A 19,390-nucleotide genomic window follows, 5' to 3' on the forward strand; every position below is an offset into this window, starting at 1 on the left:
GCTGGCACATGTGGCTGCCGCTGCTCACCCACAGAAAAAACTTATCCAGTGACTGTAAAGTGACCTTGAGAGTTTTGAAAGGCGCTTAGAAATTAAATGGATTATTACTTTTATTATTTGTGTTGTCATATTATTTTGTTCTTTTGACTTCAAGACTGTGCCGAAACAGTGCCTGCCTTTACAACAGCTCTTGTATTTTGTTTTTCAACTTGCTTCTTTCCTCTTCCTTCCATAACTTTGCTGCTGTGAAATGTAAATTTCTCCACTGCAAGACTATTAAAGGCTAATCCAATCCAATAGACAGAGACATACACTATAAAAATAATATGTAATAAATCACTGCCATTTTCTTCTTGGATCTGATGCCCCCATTTGACGTATTGACAGATGCAGCGGTTCTTGTCCTTAGGCGACCGCGAGCAAGTTTAGCACCGTCCTTGGGGTCTGTATGTGTGCTCAGCTTTGTGCAGCTGATTACTGTTAAAGCAACGTAATCAGAGAACGGCATTAGGTACACGCAGACAGGAACTGGGAGATTCATAGAGGTTACGCTATTTTTAGACAGTGTGCAAAGATCCTCTGACTAAAAAGACAATGGCCCGGCCGGCTCCTTCGCTTTTTGCCTGACTCTTAAAAAAAAAAAAAAAGGAAGTGACCTTGATGCTCAGGAGGCCTCACCTGTACCTGTGATGAAGCTGCGCTCACATACAGACCAATAAATGTTACTGCTTGTAACCTTGAGCTGGAGATACAAGACTGATCCACACCAAGGAGCAGCTATTTTTTTGTTTAGAGCTCTGAGGAAAAATGTAAAATACGAACAAAGTATACGGACTCTGCAGTTTGACAGAATTAGTCATTATTCAAAATAAAATCTTCATTGCTACTTCACTTTCACTGTCAAAGTAAAAGACTGTCAAACATGAAAAAAATGAGCACATAGCATGGGCTAACTTAATGCTAACACAAATGAAACTGCCATTTTCAGGCTAACAATAACAATGTAATGTGAAATGTAAATTTCTCCACTGCGAGACTAATAAAGGCAAATCCAATCTAATAATAATAATAATAATAATAATAATAATAATAATAAATTTCATTTAAAAGCGCCTTTCAAAACTCTCAAGGTCACTTACAGTCAGTCACAGGATAAGTTTTTCTGTGGATGAGCAGCAGCAGCCACACGCGCCAGCATTCACTCAACCCGGAATAACTGAAATAGATACAAAGCTAGCCAACCAGCTAACCAGCTAATAGACAGCTAGGTATCTAACTAATAGATACCCAGCTAACAGATAGCCGGCCAGCTATAATAATAATAATTTACATTTTTAAAAAGTAGAATTTAATAATGATAGTTAGCTCATTAAAAAAATAATTTTCAAAATGGCTAGCTTCTTTTTCAGCAGGCTGAACTAGACTAATGGCATTACCACCGTTTTTAGTTATGTGGCATTCTCCGCCTATTCTTTTCTCGCATCCGCGGTGTTAATTAAAAATCGTTGCCGCTCGGTGTCACCGGGGTAGAAAAAGCAGAGGCGCTCGCGTGTTATAATGAGATGTCCACCGGCAGACGGAGCCTGGCATTAAATGCTACTACCGGGAGTGCATTTCTTTTCATGTCACCCCACTTTCTCACCCCCCCGCACCCCCTGCATAATTTACGAACAGACTTGCCTAGCCGCGATTCATAAGTGCACGCTACATTCATTCTCAATATCTCCCATACACGAACTGGTGCACGGCGACACATGCATAACCTCCCCTGCCCCCCTTCAACGTTTCGCCCACTCGAGGGTGCAATTTGCTGTGCGCTACAGATGGATAAGGCGGTAATTAACAATGTTGCCTATAAGAAAACAATAAATAGTAGGGGTATAAAAATGTAAAATGTTCATGAATACTCCATGGCACTGGCCTATTTATATTGAATTGGTGCCTGAAAAAAAACAACTATGGGGTCGCTAGTCATATTTGAGAAAGCATATTAACTCATTCACTGACAGACGTGCAAAAATGTGTCCAATGCAGTGCCAAGGTTTTCGTCATTGTCACTCAAATTCCAGGACCTGCAGAATATTGAGTGTTGGGACTACATAAACATTCAATAGTTAGAAACCTTGGACTTTCTTCTTTCATAAGAGGTAATTCCTAAATTATATGGATCTGGAGTTATATGAGCTTGAAATGAGGGCACCTGTCCAAAATACAATGCAATACATAGATATTGGTTTATATAGCGCTTTAACAACAGCTGAAGCTGGAACAAAAGACTAACCAGGGGAAAAAAAGGGAAATGCTGCCCTCTTGTGGAAAAGAAAAAACATTGCCAGAGGCCATGGCCAGAGCTTTATCAGCACCCAAGCTTGAAAAAAAAAAAAAAAAAAAAAAAAAATTCGGTAATGGCGCTCGATGTCATATTTTAAATTTTAAAATTGGGGAATGGCAATGGATGTTAAGGTTTTATTTTTCCTGTTTCAAACTGAGAAGTGAGACCAACATGTCAGTGAAATTTCCCAAGAATCTCGCACTGTATTTTTTCTTCCTTTAAACTCTCTTAAGATCTTTGATGAAATGACCATATTTGGGAAAATTAGCCAGTTCATACTAAAATGTTGGTCGGATGACAACAAGGTGTGTAACGTGTGAGGTAGGGGGGCAATTTGGTCATGCCCCTTGTTGACAAGCAATACTATACAATGTATCCTAACTTATATAACGCATACACAACAGGTGCAGCTCTAACAATGCGCTTGACACAATAGTCAACACAAAGCAAAATAATAAACACAACAGGAACATAAAAACATGGACAGTTGTGCAATCTTAATGACTTCCCCCATGTACCCTATGATGTCTGAGTACAAAAAAACACTTTACTACATGAAGCAGTTCTAGATGAAAGAGGAGAGGTTGAAAGGCTCCTTTTCACCAGTGGATCAGACATGTCATGGTGGAATGTGCACGTCTGCTACAAGCATGTACAAGCATGTATCACTTTTTCAAACATTTTTGTGATGGTAAATGTTATGAAAATAGAGCTGGAATTGAAAAAAAGCTATTGTGTTGTTGACTGCATGCGCCACATACACAAATCATCTATCATATGATAATAATTTTCCCCAAAGGTATTTCATCAGGAAAAAATGAAGCAAATCGCGCCTAAGCCTTGACTGTGGAGTATACTCCAGATTTTTTTTTAATATTCCATCCCACAGCTCATGGTGGAAAAAAAGTATTACAATGCCCAAAAGATATTATTGCATCTCGTGTCTTGAATAAAATATCTCAAAGTGGACCCCTTTCAATTATTAATTTCAAAACCCCTGCACTAAAACCATGAGGAGTTCACCAGCGACTCCCAAATGACAGGTTGAAGAATTTATGTCATATCCGAATACATTTAAACACTGACGGGTAGTCCGTCATGCCTTTATATTTGGGCGATTACACCGTGACCTGCAATTAGTCAAGGTGTTGGTGCTGTGAAAATACTTGGTGAATAATTAATCAAATGGGGCCTTAATGTATACCAGAGATTTTAATGGAAGTATTATGGCTCTATTAGATTTCTTCTCCCCATTGCACTGTGCTGGATTGATTGTCCTGCCTTTAACTTTAGATTGTAAATCCATCTTGCTGAAAATACAGGCTGTCATGCTTCGGACCAATGTACACATAAATAAACAAATAAATAAATAACAAAATAAATGAAAAAATAAATTATCGTTTTTTTTCCAGTGTATAAGGTGCACTCAAAAGCCTTAATTTTGTTTAAAATATGGCCTTATATAAAAAGTCAGATTGAGCCACAACAGGTCCCGCAACTACTGTCAGCAGCCACTGACTCCCCCCGCAGAAGAAGCTAATATTAGCATCTGCGCTTATTCTAGTCGATGATGCAATGATGATTCACATACAGTATATGTTATATTTATTCTGTATTCATAGCAGCGCTAATGCTAGCTTGTTATTTACGTATCTATTTGTAATTTGTAGCTGAGGATCTTCTGAACTTATTTTATTTACCGTATTATCCAGTATATAAGGCGCACCCAAAAACCTTGATTTTCTTCAAAAGATAACCATGCAGCTTATATGCAGGTCTGCCTTATATGTGAAGTCATATTGAGCCACAACAGGTCTCGCAACTATTGTCAGCAGCCACCGACTCCATTAATACTTAGTGTATATTATATTTGGAAAACTTTTTTTCATTTGTTGAAGGTGCGCCTCATAGTCCGGTGCACCTTATGTATGGAAAAAGTTTGAAAATACACCATTTATTTGGGGTGCACCTTATACACCTTGTACACCGGAAAATACGGTAATTTTTACGTACAATTTTTTTCCAATGTCAAACTATGTCAAATCTCTTTTCATGTTGTATACAATGGATGATTGTGATCAATACTACATTTTAAAATTGATTATCTAAACGTTTGGTTGGGCGGATTTAGAAAGTGAGCTGTCGCTGGGCTGTAGTTAGCTACACCCCTGTACGAGCACCATATGGAGTGTTTGCCGATCCCAAGTAGTGACAAGTGGACTAATCGGCAAGTGAATTGTGGGAGAAGCCAAAGATGCCAAGGATGTCTCACCAAGATAAATACATGCGAGTATCAGGTGGCTCTGTCTCTCTTCTGGCTAAGACTTGTTATGCTTGTGGGCAGCTGGGCTTTGACTGAGTTCTAAGATAGTGCTTGGACGTTTGTTTGCATCTCACGTCACGACCTGTAGCGTGCCATCACCGCCTAACCCGCCCGTCTTCCTCACCTGCTAAAATCTTTCTCGGTCTCCAGTTCCTCCTCCCCGTGGCCCAGACGCAGTAAGTGACGTTCGTCAATGTCCAGGGCCATGATTTTTTCAAACAGCTGGTTCAGAGCCTAGTGGACCAGAGACGACGGACGGGACAGGGAAAGACGTGAGACTCATTTTATGAAGACGTGGAAGGTCATGATCGTGACAGTAGGCTGACCTGGTTGGAGTGTGTGACTATGAGTGTCCTCTGATCCGGAAAGTTGTGGTAGATGTTGGAGATGATCTGAACGGCAACGTCAGTCTTGCCGGTACCTGGCGGTCCGACAACCTGGAGACAAAATAAATAAGTAATCAAACAAATAAACGAATAAACAAAGCGACCCAAATTCCAAAATCAAATAATTTGTAAATCATTTATTCAAACATTTCAAATCAGTTTGAAATGCTACTTTTAGGGTTGATGGCTTGGGATTAATTTATCCTATGATTTGAAGATGATGATAGCACCATTGCTAGAAAGGTACGTGTGAAGTTGTAACCCCTCAAGGAAACGGAAGTAGGCTGGAATGGTGGGGGTCAAGGCAGGTTGACCATTATAGATGTGCGAATTTGGTAGAATGTCCATTTCAAAGGCTCGGGTTGCAAAAAATAAAATGCAGTGCCTTCCCGTGACACTTAGCATGTTTGGGGGAATGGAAGTAGGGAGCGGGTTTCATACACTTGCTATTACGACTGCCATTCAAATGATTCAGTGTCAAGCAACTTACCATAGTGAGACCTGGCTGCATGCCAGCTCGGATGGCTTCGATCTGAGTAGGCGTGAAGTGAATTGTGTTCCTGGAACGATGTTATTAAGGAAGGTAATTAGCCAGACAACATAAACTGATTGGAGAACGAAATCGGACAATGCAATTCATTCCCCTTGAAGGGAAAAGCCGAAAGGAAAAGAAGAGGATGCGCCTTATACACCGGAAAATGCGATAAATAAAATAAATTCTGAGGATCCGCAGCTACAAATTACAAATAGATACATGAATAACAAGCTAGCATTAGCACTGCTATGAATTTCTCCACTGTGAGACTAATAAAGGCATATCCAATCCAATCCAATCCAATGCAGAATGTATATATAACATATAGCTGAATCATCATTGCATCATCGACTAGAATAAGCATAGACGCTAACATTAGCTTCACAGACCAAATCACTTGTGTAGCATTTCCGGATGGCACAGTTGGAAAAGGGCAAAATAAACATCGATGATAAACACAAGTGCGGGTTGCTCAGTGGTCCATCACGGTCATCGGTTTTGAGAATGCATACTGAGAAATTTCAAACATGAGGAAATGAATAGAGGGCAGTGGAAAAGTGGCTTTAAGAATGGATTGTCACCTCTTGGGTTGATTATAAGGGTAGGGACCACGGTTCGGGGTGACATAGGGCTCAACAATCAAGGGTTTGTCCTCGTCATCCTCCTTGACTTCATCATTTGCCTTCCTTTTCTTCCCTTTGTCAGTTTGGCTTGAGACCGGAAACTTGATTCTTGTAACACAGAGAGACCAAAGTAAGGATAAGGTACATGTTTTTTTTTTATTTATTTAAAAACAATGATTTGTTAATCACCTAAAAGGCGGGACTTGCAGTTCGGGATTCTCCTCGACCACCTTAATGGACGAACCGGGGAAGCAGGAGCGCAGGTGGTCCAAAGATAGAAAGGTGTCGTTGAAGTCCAATGTGGAGATCTGATTGGGCATCTTGGAGTAGTGGGCGCTACCCGGGTCACCGTAACCGAGGATGATGTCATGGAGCCAATCCGGAACGACGCATTCTGTGTTCATTAGGTTTCGGATGGTTTCCAGAACGGCCTAACGTGACAGGCACCGACAGAAAAATGTCATGTTTTCATGATAACATCACAAAGGCGGCTTTGATGGGACAGCGTGAAATGTGTACATCTGTCAATTTGTTTTTTAATGATCTTCAAAAGTGCTTCGTGCGTCAATCTGCGGGAAAGAAACACGTTTGCTTTTATCTGTGCTGAACATCAAAGATGCAGAAGAATGTTCCGTGAATACCCATTAGCTCGTATTGCCGAGCAAAAAACATCTGTCGTTCTTTTGGGGTGGGTAAAAAATAAAAAATAACAAAAGAAAAACAGCAGATTAATGTGCCCCGCATTGAAAAATGGCAGATTTGACAAAGCCCCACTTGAGTCGCTTTCAAACAAAAACACGAGGTGGAGTTTGACGCATGAGTTCTTATGGGGTTTAAACATAAGTTGACCCACTTAAAAACATTGGAACTTTGCATCCTCTTAACCTTAATAAGCCTTTATCTTTGAAGAGACAGACGGTTCCTACGGTGAGCCTTGGATAGACAATATCTCAGGTTACCCTGGCCCCAACCTGAGAGTGACCAGAGCCACATGAATGTCAAAGGGAAAGATTTGAAGACTGTTGTTGCGCTTCTAACCTTAAAGTTATTCTCCTTTGGCTTGCGTCTCATGATGATGTTAAACGTTTCGTATGGGTCCTCGGTGCTCGCCTGAAGACTGCTCGTCATGTCTTGCTGATACTGGTTGGGGTCCAGCCAGACGCGGAATGTTCGTGAGTCGCCGCGCAGCTTGGGCTTTGGTTCGGGACCTGTATCGGAACAATATGGCAATTACAATATGAAGAAACAAAATTGGGAGCATGGTAAAGGGGGGCGGGAGAAAATGATGATGAAAACAGCAGGGGACTCAAGATTGAACCCTGTGGAACGCCATATGATTATGAAGCTGAGCGGGAATCAGAGTTTAGTGCTCTAAACAACTCATGAAATACCCACGTGCCCTTGAGCTGGATACAAGCTAACGGAAAGCTGTGGTAAATCGTATACGTTGAACGCTCCAGTCAGGTTCAACATAGACACAGTCTCAAGTGTCATTAGCCAAGAGGATGTCATTAAAAACACACAGCACACGCTGTGATATGTACCATTTACGGTACAAACCTGAAAAAAAAATATCTTGACATTATTATGATCATTGTCTCTAAGACAGAAAGCTCCTATATATTGTAATGCCATCCATGAAAGTGTCCGACTGTAGTTAAGTTGAGATTGTAAAGCATTATACCACAGTGTCTAAAGCTGAAACGCAGAAAATGTAATACTAGCATGTAGCATATCATTACTAAACATACAATGACTCGATCAAACCAGTCAATGACCAAGAGTGGTTAAAATTATCCATATGGTATCGAGTTGCAATCCTTTTGAAACATCAATGCCAAAAATTGGCATTGATGTTTAATTACCGTATTTTCCAGTGTCTAAGGCGCACCCAAAAGCCTTGATTTTCTTCAAAAGATAACCCAGCGCCCTATATATGAAGTAATATTGAGCTACAACAGGTCTCGCAACTACTGTCACCGCCCACCGACTCCATTTCCCCCTGTTGAAGATGTCGTGCGCAACCTCAGCCTCTTCTCTAGCGCCTTATAATGTGGTGTACCTTATATTTGGAAAACTTGTATATATTTATACAGTAAGTATTCTCTCAGCAGCCACACGCGCCAGTGTTCACTCAACCCTGAATAACTAAAACAGATAAAGCTAGCAAGTGAGCTAATAGATAGCTCTGAGGTAGCTAACTCGCTAGATAGCTAATAGATAGTAAATCGCTAGCTAGCTAGGTAGCCAATTAGATCGCTAGATAGCTAGCTAGAGAGCCAGATATATAGCTAGATAATTTAAAAGTGAAGAGAGGAAAATTTTCCCACACGCCTGATTAATATAATAAATCAATAAAACATTTTTGACCGAAAAAAAACATAATATAAAAAAATAACACAAAGAATATAAACATAAAGCATTCTTACATTTGAGGGTGATTTCATTGTGATTGTTTTTTAATTATACTTATAGTCAGGTGCACCTTATACAGTAAAGTCTCGTTATATCGATATTCAAGGGAGTCCGAAAAAATATCGATATAACCGGGACTATCGATATATCCGACCCTGTTTGCATGTAATTTTCTCCGTGCGTGCATAGAAATAGTATCGATATAACCGGGACTATCGATATATCCGATATCGATATAACGAGACTTTACTGTATATGAAAAAAGTTTATATTTATGTACGTATTATATTTGGGAAACTTTTTTAATTCATTGAAGGTGCGCCTTATAAACCGGGAAATACAGTAATTTCATTCTTTTCTAGTAGTGGCTACAAAAATGTTTTAATGAAGGCAGCGATCCTGTAGCAACTAAGAACGGGTAGAATGCTGTTCACAACTATTAGTTATCGGGCAGTGAAAAAGGTGCATTTATCATCTCGTGTAGGATGGCTGCAATAGCTCTTTACAAAACAGCTCTCTCCAGCCTGGTCTTCCTGCGGTGCTTTGCCTTTTTTTAGGATGAGGAATGTGGATGCAGGGGGTATGACAGGCGGAGAGATGCTGCGAGGTATATGGAGGGCAGCTCACTGACGGATGTCTGAGGAGATTCATGTGTGGCGCATTGGGGCAGGCCAGAAGAGAGTGACACTCGATCCAGCTGACCTCCTGTTGTGTGTTTTTGTGTCTGTGTGTGTGTGTGTGGCTATGCTGGGATTTAAAAAAAATAAAAATAAAAAATAAAAATAAAGGGTTATCTTGGGAGTGCAAACGACACCTTTGCCGTGGAGGATAACACTTTGGGCAGCTGGGCCAGGATGTGAGTGATAGTCCTTGTTGTATTTAAACTATCACCGCGGCATTAAATCAAAAGCACTACAGGATACTTTATATCCTTAGGAAGTATGGTGCAATCTCATCAGGCTTGACACATCATGAAAAAAAAGCACGCATTGAACAAAGACATTAATGCTCAGCTTTGTTTCGAGCGATTAAGCAGGTATTTATCTCACAATGCTTATTATTAGGATGGTCTGATGATGATGCGTTGTAGCTTGTAAGCAATATAACGTTGGTCAAAGTGAAGAACGAATATGAATTGAAAGGTTGGTTGATGTTGGAGTCTGCAGCCGGATGGATGCATGGCTTGAGGAGCCGGCGATGAGAAGCAAGGTGCGCCGATGCATATGTGGAACCGTCGCGGCTTGGAATCGAAGCGGATTTATGTGCGACGGGAGATGAGAGACAGTATTTTTTTTTCTCAATGGATGCTACAGCTTTGTGTTTGCGTTCAACATTTATAGCCTGGAGAAGACATGCACATTTCAACATGACGTCCCTGATCCACTGGTGAAAAGGAGGCTTTGATCCTCTCTTTTTTCATCTAGAACTGCTTCATACGACAAAGAGGGTGCACAAAGTGCTAAAGAGGAAGGGATTCAGACAACTCGCCCACCCCCCAGCGCTGTTCGGAGCCCAAAACTAGGCTGAGCTAAGTGTCCCAGAATGAGTTTCATCAGACACCTTCTGGCTTTTGATTGCCTACTACTTTGTACAATTCCTAAAGCCTGCAGCTGCCACGATGCTGTGTCCACCGACCTCAGGTTAATGTTACGTTAATGCAAACAGGTCAGGTCCTAAAGTGGCTGTCACCATGACAACGCCACTCGTGACCCTCTCCCAAGGATTGGCTGCTTGGAATGATTGCTTCGACGGCAGCGATGGATATGATGTGTCACCCTTACGAGAACCGTACCTTCCTCAATGACACGGCCACGATCATCCAGCATGCCCTGCACCTCGCAGCCCCGCACGTACACGAGGCCCGTCTGCTCCATAAAGGCTTGGCGACGGTCAAAACGCGTGCCGTAAGGCATGTTGGGCCGCACCGTGATCAGAAAGCAGACGTCGTGCTTACGCAGCCCTGTGGAGGAGAGAAAGTAAACGTGTTTGAGAGTCCGGTTAGATAGTAAAAGTGGACGGCGACAGATCAGTGGCCTGGGGAAAGGGCTTAGGGGGGGTAGGCATCGGGCAACGAGGCAGAAAGTGCCCTGTCAGCGTGCGCCTGATCTTTAAAACATGAGGTCCTAATTATAGAAGCAGAGGGAAAGGACAGGAGGTGATGCTTTAGCCAGTGTTTAAATTTGAGGAAATTGATTATTAAAGAATACAATTTCAAAAGGTTTTGCTACGGAGATAGGAATATTAAGTACTCTGCAATGGAAGTAATAAAAATAAACAAACAAGCAAAAAAAACGAGGTGGAAGTTTGAAATTTGTATTTAGGCCAACAGCGGCGAGCCATTTTGGCAAATTTGTAGCAAGGAATCGGATTTGTCAAAATGGACACCGCGAGCCTCAATATTAGATGAAACTGCCTGATAAATTGGGAAAAGAAGAAATGCTAACCTAAAATATCTATCTATCTATCTTGTCTTGTCGTGTCTTTGTTTTGTCATATTGTCTCTATGCTGTCATATTATTTGTTATTTAGGTTTTTTTTTTGTTCTTTTGACTTCAAGACGGCGCCGCGAGAGTGGCTGCCTTTCCAGCAGCTCATGTATTTTGTTTTTCTACTTTCATTCCTTTCATCACTTTGCTGCTGTGAAATGTAAATTTCTCCACTGTGAGACTAATAAAGGCATATCGAATCTATCTATCTATCTATCTATCTATCTATCTATCTATCTATCTATCTATCTATCTATCTATCTATCTATCTATCTATCTATCTATCTATCTATCTATCTATCTATCTATCTATCTATCTATCTATCTATCTATCTATCTATCAATCAATGGATGCTACAGCTTCGTGTTTGCTTTCAAGATTTAGCTTGGAGCAACCGTGCACATTCCACCATGACGTCTCTGAGCCACTGGTGAAAAGGACGCTTTGATCCTCTCCTCTTGCAATTAGAACGGTTTCATGTAACAAATAGGGTGCAGAAATTGCATTAGTTTGAATGACTATGCCTTTGTGTTGTCATATTGTGTTACTTTGTTTTTTTTTCCTTTTTATTTCAAGATCTACAGCGGCACCTGTATGTGTTTTTCTACTTCTTTCTTTTCTTTTTGCTTACTTTCATAACTTTGCTGCTGTGAAATCTAAATTTCTTCACTGCGAGACTAATAAAGGCTAATCCAATGTTGTTCTACTTCTTCCTTTCCTTTTACTTCTATAACTTTATGCTGTGAAATGTAATGTAAAAGTCTCCACTGCGAGACTAATACAGGCTAATCCAATTTTTTTCTACTTCTTCCTTCTCTTTTACTTCCATAACTTTGTGGCTGTGAAATCTAAATTTCTTCACTGCGAGACTAATAAAGTCTAATCCAATTTTTCTACTTCTTCCTTTCCTTTTACTTCCATAACTTTGCTGCTGTGAAATGTAAATTTCTCCACTGCAAGACTAATAAAGCCTAATCCAATATAATCCAATCACAGTGCTGATACATTTCAATCACTGTTTTCAGCTGTCGCTCAGTATATAATGATCAATTGTCTCAAAAGCAGAAGATATTTAGCCATACCTAGACCGCGTTTTTGTAAGCATCATTATTCAGATGTACGTATGTCATTGGAGACTTTAAAAAAAAGTGTCGTCTCAGTGTTTTGATGTGATCGAGATCTAGACTGAAATGCATTCCAGAGATTTTTGTGTGGTGCCCACATGGTTGTAAATCAGGGGTGTCAAAGTCATTTTTTGCCGCGGGCCACATTGTCGTTATGGTTTCCTCTCGAGGGCCGTTATGAATTTGGGGAACCCATTAGAATGTTTAAAACCCTTCAAATATTACATATAGAGCACACAGCAAATTAATGAATAACTCGTTTTCAAATCTGAAGTCAAGAATAATGACTTTTATTGTGGTTGACATCCAAAAATATGAAATTTTGGCTCAGATTTTAGCAATCATCATGGAATTTAACAAGTTTGATTTGCTTTCGCGGGCCGAAAAAAATGATGTGGCGGGCCGGATTTGGCCCGCGGGCCTTGACTTTGACACCTGTGTTGTAAATGATTCAGGTCGGTTTTTAAACTCCTCCGTGGTTACCTTCCCACTCGTTTTTGATGTGATCCTGCACGTTGAGGTGGACGGTGACGTCGGCCCGTACGCGCGCAGGCCAGCTTTCGCCAATGTTGGGCTTGGCCACCTCCACGATGGTGAAGGCAGTGATGGTTTGGGCCATCCTGGCCCAGCCGCCGAATACCACGCCGCCGTACTCGGACTGCCTGCGGGTGGGCGCGTGTGTGGAAGGACAGACAGAAAGGAGGGAGATAGTGAGAGGTGTGACAGGTGCCGCGGGGCGCCTGTCAAGCTTGAAATGACTTGGATTTGGGGCAGCGACAGACAGCGCTGCCGCTGAGTTGTTTACTTTCCGCTGGAACAACAAGTAAAAAGTTGCGACGTGGCTTGACATAATGGGAGCACTTATTATGTTAAGAAATGGGTTTCCAAATCAGTCGTAGCGACTGTCACAGTCTTTTAATTAAATATGATCAATCTGCCGTTAAATAAAAGTTAAATCGGAGTTAAGTGAGCTATCAAACAAATGCTCATCGTCTATCTTTATTAAGCCATTTCTGTTATTTGGGGGAAAAAAGGAAAATAAGCCATTTTTGGAGGCGTTGACAGTTCAGATTTTGTAATTCTCGTCAAGCGCTTAAGATGCGGTGGGCAGTAAATCGTCCTTGTTGCAGATAGTGGACGGCCTACCAGGGTTTCATGCGCCACACCACGTCTTCGATATCTTGTCTGATCTCATAGGTGGACTCAAGGCGGAACAAGTTGAAGTTCCTTAGCAGGTAGTCGTGGAGGGTCAAAAACTGGAGGTTGAGTTTGGGGAGTGCAAGGCAGCCTGAAAAAGACAAAGTGCAAAAAGTTGAGACTAAAACGGAGAGTTAGTATGGTGGGAAAAAATCATTGGCACCGCCCTATACACTCTTGAGGATTTTCACACTGCAAGAATCGAAACAAGGGCGCGGAAAATCCTATTGGGCCCTCCGCACCCTGCCCACCACCTTTTCCAGCTATTGATCCATGCACATCAAATCCAGCAGACATTTAAACAGCTTCTTCCCTCAATCAATTAACTCTCTAAACAGTAAACAAAATACAACTGCATAATGCCTCTTTGCAATTTTTTATGATGGTACTAGTGCAACGTGTTTGACCGGAGACAAATTCCTTGTGTGTACTACATACTTGGCCAATAAAAATGATTCTGATTCTGAAAGGTACTGTTAACAGCAGATGGGACAGACAGTAAACAGACCTCACATTTTATTTATTTGCATACCTTCGCCAGAGAAGTACTCAGTTGGTACGATGTTCTCATCCCAGATGATCTTCTCGGTCGGGTAAAGGGGCATCTGGTTCAATTGCTCAATCTGAGAGATTCTGCGCTCGTGACGGGACACCTATGTGTGAAAACCGTTCAAATACGTTACCGGTTATGGTCTGTTATGTGGATTAAAAGAAAATGATGAAGGCGGATCACACTGAATATTTTTTAATGCTTTTTTTTTAGTCTGTTTTGACAGGGTGGTAATTTCCTGGATGTTTTACAGTTGGTGTGTGTGTGAAGGAGAACCTCCTTGTCTAGGGTCGTGTCTTGGTCCTTAGACATTTTTTATGAGTTTCATATATTTATATATATATATTTATAATATTTTAATATATATATATATATTTTATATATATATATATAAATTTTTAAATATATATATATATATATCCTTGCGTTCATAGAAATAGTATCGTAATAAGCAGTACTATCGATATAACCAATATCGATATAACGAGACTTTACTGTGTATATACAGTAAAGTCTCGTTATATCGATATTCAAGGGAGTCCGAAAAAATATCGATATAACCGGGACTATCGATATATCCGACCCTGTTTGCATGTAATTTTCTCCGTGCGTACATAGAAATAGTATCGATATAACCGGGACTATCGATATATCCGATATCGATATAACGAGACTTTACTATATATATACACACACACACATACATATATAACGTGTATGTGTGTGTGCCATGAACTTGCCAGTAGCTCCAGGAGAACCTTCTTGTCATGGGGGTGTCTTTGATCTTAGGCCACTTTTATGAGTTTCATATTATTATTTTGTAATTGGGTTCCCACGGGGCAAATCCCTCGCACACCTCGTCCCCACCGTGTAGCAAAAATGTGTATGTCTGTGTGTGGCATGAACTTGCCAGTAGCTCCAGGAGAACCTTCTTTTCATGAGTGGTGTCTTGGCCCTTAGGCAGTTCAGGTAACAAGCACAGGTAAGATGCCACGCGGTGGAGCATATTAGGGCTGCAGGGCAAAAATAAAATAGGGGTGTCATTTGATTTTGAAAAATCATCTGGAATCCACCTGAATTGATTACGTTGAAAAGCAAAAAAAAATAAATAAAACATGTCATGATATTGTTGTGAGATTCAAATATATTTTGGTCAAGATGAATTTAACTCATTCACTGCAATCCCCGAATTTATTTGGGAATTGAAAATATGACGTGGAGCGCCATTCCCGAATTTGTTTTGTGATTTTTCTTGCGGGAGTTGCCAATACAGCGCTGATCAGACCTCTGGCAATGTTTTTCCCTTCCACGAGGGGGCAGCATTAGCCTTTTGTCCATGTTAGAGCTTTGTTACAGCTTCCGCTGTTGTTAAAGCGCTATACAAATCAATATGTATGTATTGTATTTTGTACAGCTGCCCTCATTTCAAGCTCAGATAACTCCAGACCTATATAACTTAGGAATTTGCTCTTTTTTTTCTGATGAAAGAAGGGAGTCTACATCGCATGTTTATGTCATCCTAAAACTCAATATTCCCTGGGTCCTGGAATTTGAGTGAAAATGACAAAAACCCTGGCACTGGAGTGGACACATTTTGCACACGTCTGACATGAAATGAGTTAAGTTCCATTAAGTTTAATTTCAGTAAAACTGTTGTTGATTATCAAAACAAAAGAAGAAGATGGCATTTCTGTCTGTGCAAGTAACAGCGACTATGTACAGTAAAGTCTCGTTATATCGATATTCAAGGGAGTCCGAAAAAATATCGATATAACCGGGACTATCGATATATCCGACCCTGTTTGCATGTAATTTTCTCCGTGCGTGCATAGAAATAGTATCGATATAACCGGGACTATCGATATATCCGATATCGATATAACGAGACTTTACTGTAATTCTTTTCGTGGTTTCTGCCTTCATGGAAGCCGGCCGGTGATAGAGACGAGCGACATTTGGCGATATAGGGGATGATTGACTCTAACATTAGCTCTGTCCTTTGCACGTGGTCTCCGGTGGTCATACCGCCGTTCGCATAAAATCCGACTGGTCTTATGCAATTTGCAGTTAGCACTGCGGCACAAAAGCCGCTCCCTCTGTTTTGCTTTGACACTCGGTGGTCCCGCTATGTCAGCATGTGTGCTCGAGACGGGTCGGGCCGCATCGATGCGACAGGATTATGAAAATCAAAGACTTCGCCAGGCGAGGCGTGGCTTAATCAGGTTGACATGCGGTGACACGGACGGGATCTGTGCCATGAAAAAAAAGCAGGTCGGGGTGGGAGACGAGGCTCTGGAATCAAGCGTGACAGATTCTGGACAGCCATACGATGCCTTTGTATCCGTGCGCATAATCATGACTAGGAAACCGGATGACAATAATGTCAATGTTGCACTTTTCTGGTCGCTGGATGACCTGTCAGAGGCCGTGTGGGCTTCCCTGCCCCCCCCCCACCATTTCAGTATGAAGACACGACAGCTCGCTAGCAGCGTTGGCGATGACTGGACCAGGTTGTGATTGACAGCTGAGCCACCGGCGTGTACTGCAACTGGTGCGCGGCAAGTTAATGTTTCACACCCGCAGGGTTGTTTTGACCCGACTGATGTGGGCTAATCCGGTGACTCTAGAAAAAAAAAAATCATGCTGACGTTCGCAACTCAAATCTATTTCTAGAGCATGTAGCCAGCAGGTGGCAGATGAGAGTCTTTCCTTCAGTATGCTCACATGCTGCCCATAATCATGAGCCAAGTTTTTAACTCATTCACTACCATTCCAGAATTCATTCGGGAACTGAAAAGCATGATGTCGACCGCCATTCCTGAATTTGTTTGGGTTTTGGTTTTTCTCACGGGGGTGCTGATAAAGCGCTGGTCAGACCTCTGGAAATGTTTTTCCCTTCCACGAGGGGGCAGCATTTGGCTTTTTTCCATGTGTTAGCGCTTTGTTAGAGTTTCTGCTGTTGTTAAAGCGCAATATTAATCAATGTGTATGTATTGTATTGTATTGTATTTTGTACAGCTGCTCCCATTTCAAGCTCAGATAACTCTCGACCCATTTAATTTAGGAATTAACTTTTTTTTTGATGGAAGAAGAGAGTCTAAGGTTTCTTACATTGAATTGAATGTTTATGTAGTCCTAAAACTCAATATTCTGTGGGTCCTGCAATTTGAGTGAACATGACAAAAACCCTGCCACTGGAGTGGACACATATTGCACAAGTCGGTATTAGCATATGGGGTGCAGCCTGATGTTTTTTTGTTTTAATTTTGTTAGTTGCTTGACATCTTTGTCCATATGCATGACAACTTTCTCCAAGACACGATGGAAGTAATGACCTGAGGTTCATCTGGAGATACTTTTGGGGGAGAAAAAAAAATAATGGAAAATGATATCAAAAAGAAGAAATGGCTAACTTAAGTAAGAAACGATGAGCTTAGCACAAAATTCACACAGTGAGGAACGATCTCACATTGCATTTCACCAAAATGCCGTCTTTGATCATGTATTAAATTCATTTGCTGGCCTAAAATGACACTTTACTGGTGCTTTATGCAAGTGTCAGAAGTTTCTATTTATAGGCAAAGCTGAGCAATAATACTCCGTTTGTGTGTTTTGGGGAATTAGTGGATACATTCGGAGCGACGGGTGACGAAGAGCTTAGCGAGAGGGTTGCGCGGCAGGAATAAAGTGGCATTAGCATGAGTTGCTTGCATGGAGGGGGGAAGAAAAAAAAAATCGCCTCGTTAAATCTGATAGCAGCTTATTTCAGAGGATGGCGCTGGGGTGGGAGTTGGCGGATCAGGCAACAATGAGAATTCGGCTGCCGCCAAATACTGGAGGCTGGTTGGGAGCGTTGTCGGGAGCTGAATACGTGAAATGATTCAGAAGGAGTTTTGAAACCATTCATCAATGCTCGGCTCATAACCCTCAAAGGAGACAGAATGTGAGGGTCCGAGCACTTTGAAGCGCCGAGCGTAGAGGATGATGGATGGGGGATGGTGACTCGGCCATGGGAAAGAAGAATTTTATGTTGTGTCAAACTAAAGGTTAGCTAGCGTATTTTCCGGTATATAAGGCACACTGGAGTATAAGGCGCAACCTCAATGAATTGTGTATTTTCAAACTTTTTCCATATACAGGTAACATCAGAGTTACGACTGGGTTCCGTTCCGCCCAAATGGCTGTAAGTCAAACAGTCGTAAGTCGAAATCCATTAAAAATGGCCGACGTGACGTTTACATGTCAGGATAGTATACGATGTCAATCTGTTGTTTTTAAGTACTATAAGGTGCATGTTCGATGAATGAAAAAAAGTTTTTCAAATAGATTATATAGAAAGATATAAAGGTTTTCCAAATATAAGGCATACCACATCATAAGACGATACAGTACAGACTGGGCTTACGCACTACTTCTTCCTACGGGGGAAAATTGAGTCAGCGACTGCTGACAAACCTGTTGTGGCTCAAGATGACTACACATATAAGGCCCACCTGCATATAAGGCGCAGGGTCATCCTTTTGAGAAAATCAAGGCTTTTGGGTGCACCTTATACACCGGAAAATACGGTAATCATTTACCATCATTCTTGTGTCGCAATGACTAAACGACCATGATCGGAGATACAGTCATCCCTCGTTTTTGGCTGTTAATGGGGACTAGGATCACCCGCGACAGACAAAAATCCGCAAAGTAGAGTTTGGCTCGAGTAGGCACACTTCCCTCAGCCATACAAATACACACTAAATGGCCAAGTAAACACAACACTGATGTAGGCAAGCACTTGATTAGACCGATCCCACGTGATAAGACGGAGTGAGGTGCTGGGCGAGGCTGAGAAGATGTACAGCCAATCCACATGGCTGTAAATTATAGGATATTGTCCTGTCATTGGGTGATATCAGCACTGGGAACTAATTAAGCTACAGCCATGTACAAAACCTCTGAGTCTTTCAGCATTATTTTTCGGGGTTTTTTTTTTTCAGGAAAAAAAACTGATGCATCAAGGGACGCGATAATCAAACCGTGAAGTAGCGAGGGATTACTGTCATTCAGAAAAAAAAGTGGCTGTTAATAAAATGCTATATAGTGTACCAGTGGTCCTTGTCGTTGACAAAATACAACACATTTTTGGCTGGGAATACCTATTCATGTAAAAGCCATCTTAAACACGAGTTATAAACCCTTCCGACCACCACCAAACAATTTGCACGGCTTTAAAATTTTAAGCGAGCCAAACATAATGAGCTAACACGCCATAGTGGAGAAATTAAACTATACTAGGATCAATTACGCGCATTTAATAGCGCCGCAAATTCAGTCTGAGGCCCATTTAATGTACTAAACTTCTCCAAGGCCCTCGTGAATCTGAACAATATGTTCGATTCAACTGAAATGGGAGGAGAGGCCGCACAATGG

At 41.3% G+C, this 19,390-nt stretch overlaps 1 protein-coding gene across 1 annotated transcript in view; it reads right to left on the bottom strand.

The window, feature by feature from the left end:
• The window catches only part of aqr (aquarius intron-binding spliceosomal factor), a 54,932-nt gene that overhangs the window by 27,072 nt on the left and 8,470 nt on the right, over positions 1-19,390 (bottom strand). Inside the window, exons 15-25 of the mRNA XM_089004711.1 lie at positions 14,883-14,985; positions 13,955-14,075; positions 13,372-13,513; positions 12,709-12,887; positions 10,407-10,574; positions 7,238-7,407; positions 6,389-6,630; positions 6,158-6,307; positions 5,532-5,601; positions 4,982-5,092; positions 4,780-4,889 (exon numbers count right to left, since the gene is read on the bottom strand). Of these exons, the coding sequence (XP_088860837.1) occupies positions 4,780-4,889; positions 4,982-5,092; positions 5,532-5,601; positions 6,158-6,307; positions 6,389-6,630; positions 7,238-7,407; positions 10,407-10,574; positions 12,709-12,887; positions 13,372-13,513; positions 13,955-14,075; positions 14,883-14,985 (1,566 nt within the window). The remainder of the gene's footprint in view (positions 1-4,779; positions 4,890-4,981; positions 5,093-5,531; positions 5,602-6,157; positions 6,308-6,388; positions 6,631-7,237; positions 7,408-10,406; positions 10,575-12,708; positions 12,888-13,371; positions 13,514-13,954; positions 14,076-14,882; positions 14,986-19,390) is intronic.

The sequence above is a fragment of the Hippocampus bargibanti genome, linkage group LG09, assembly GCF_051943395.1.
Source record: "Hippocampus bargibanti isolate YZ-2025 linkage group LG09, ASM5194339v1, whole genome shotgun sequence".
Taxonomy (NCBI): Eukaryota; Metazoa; Chordata; class Actinopteri; order Syngnathiformes; family Syngnathidae; genus Hippocampus; species Hippocampus bargibanti.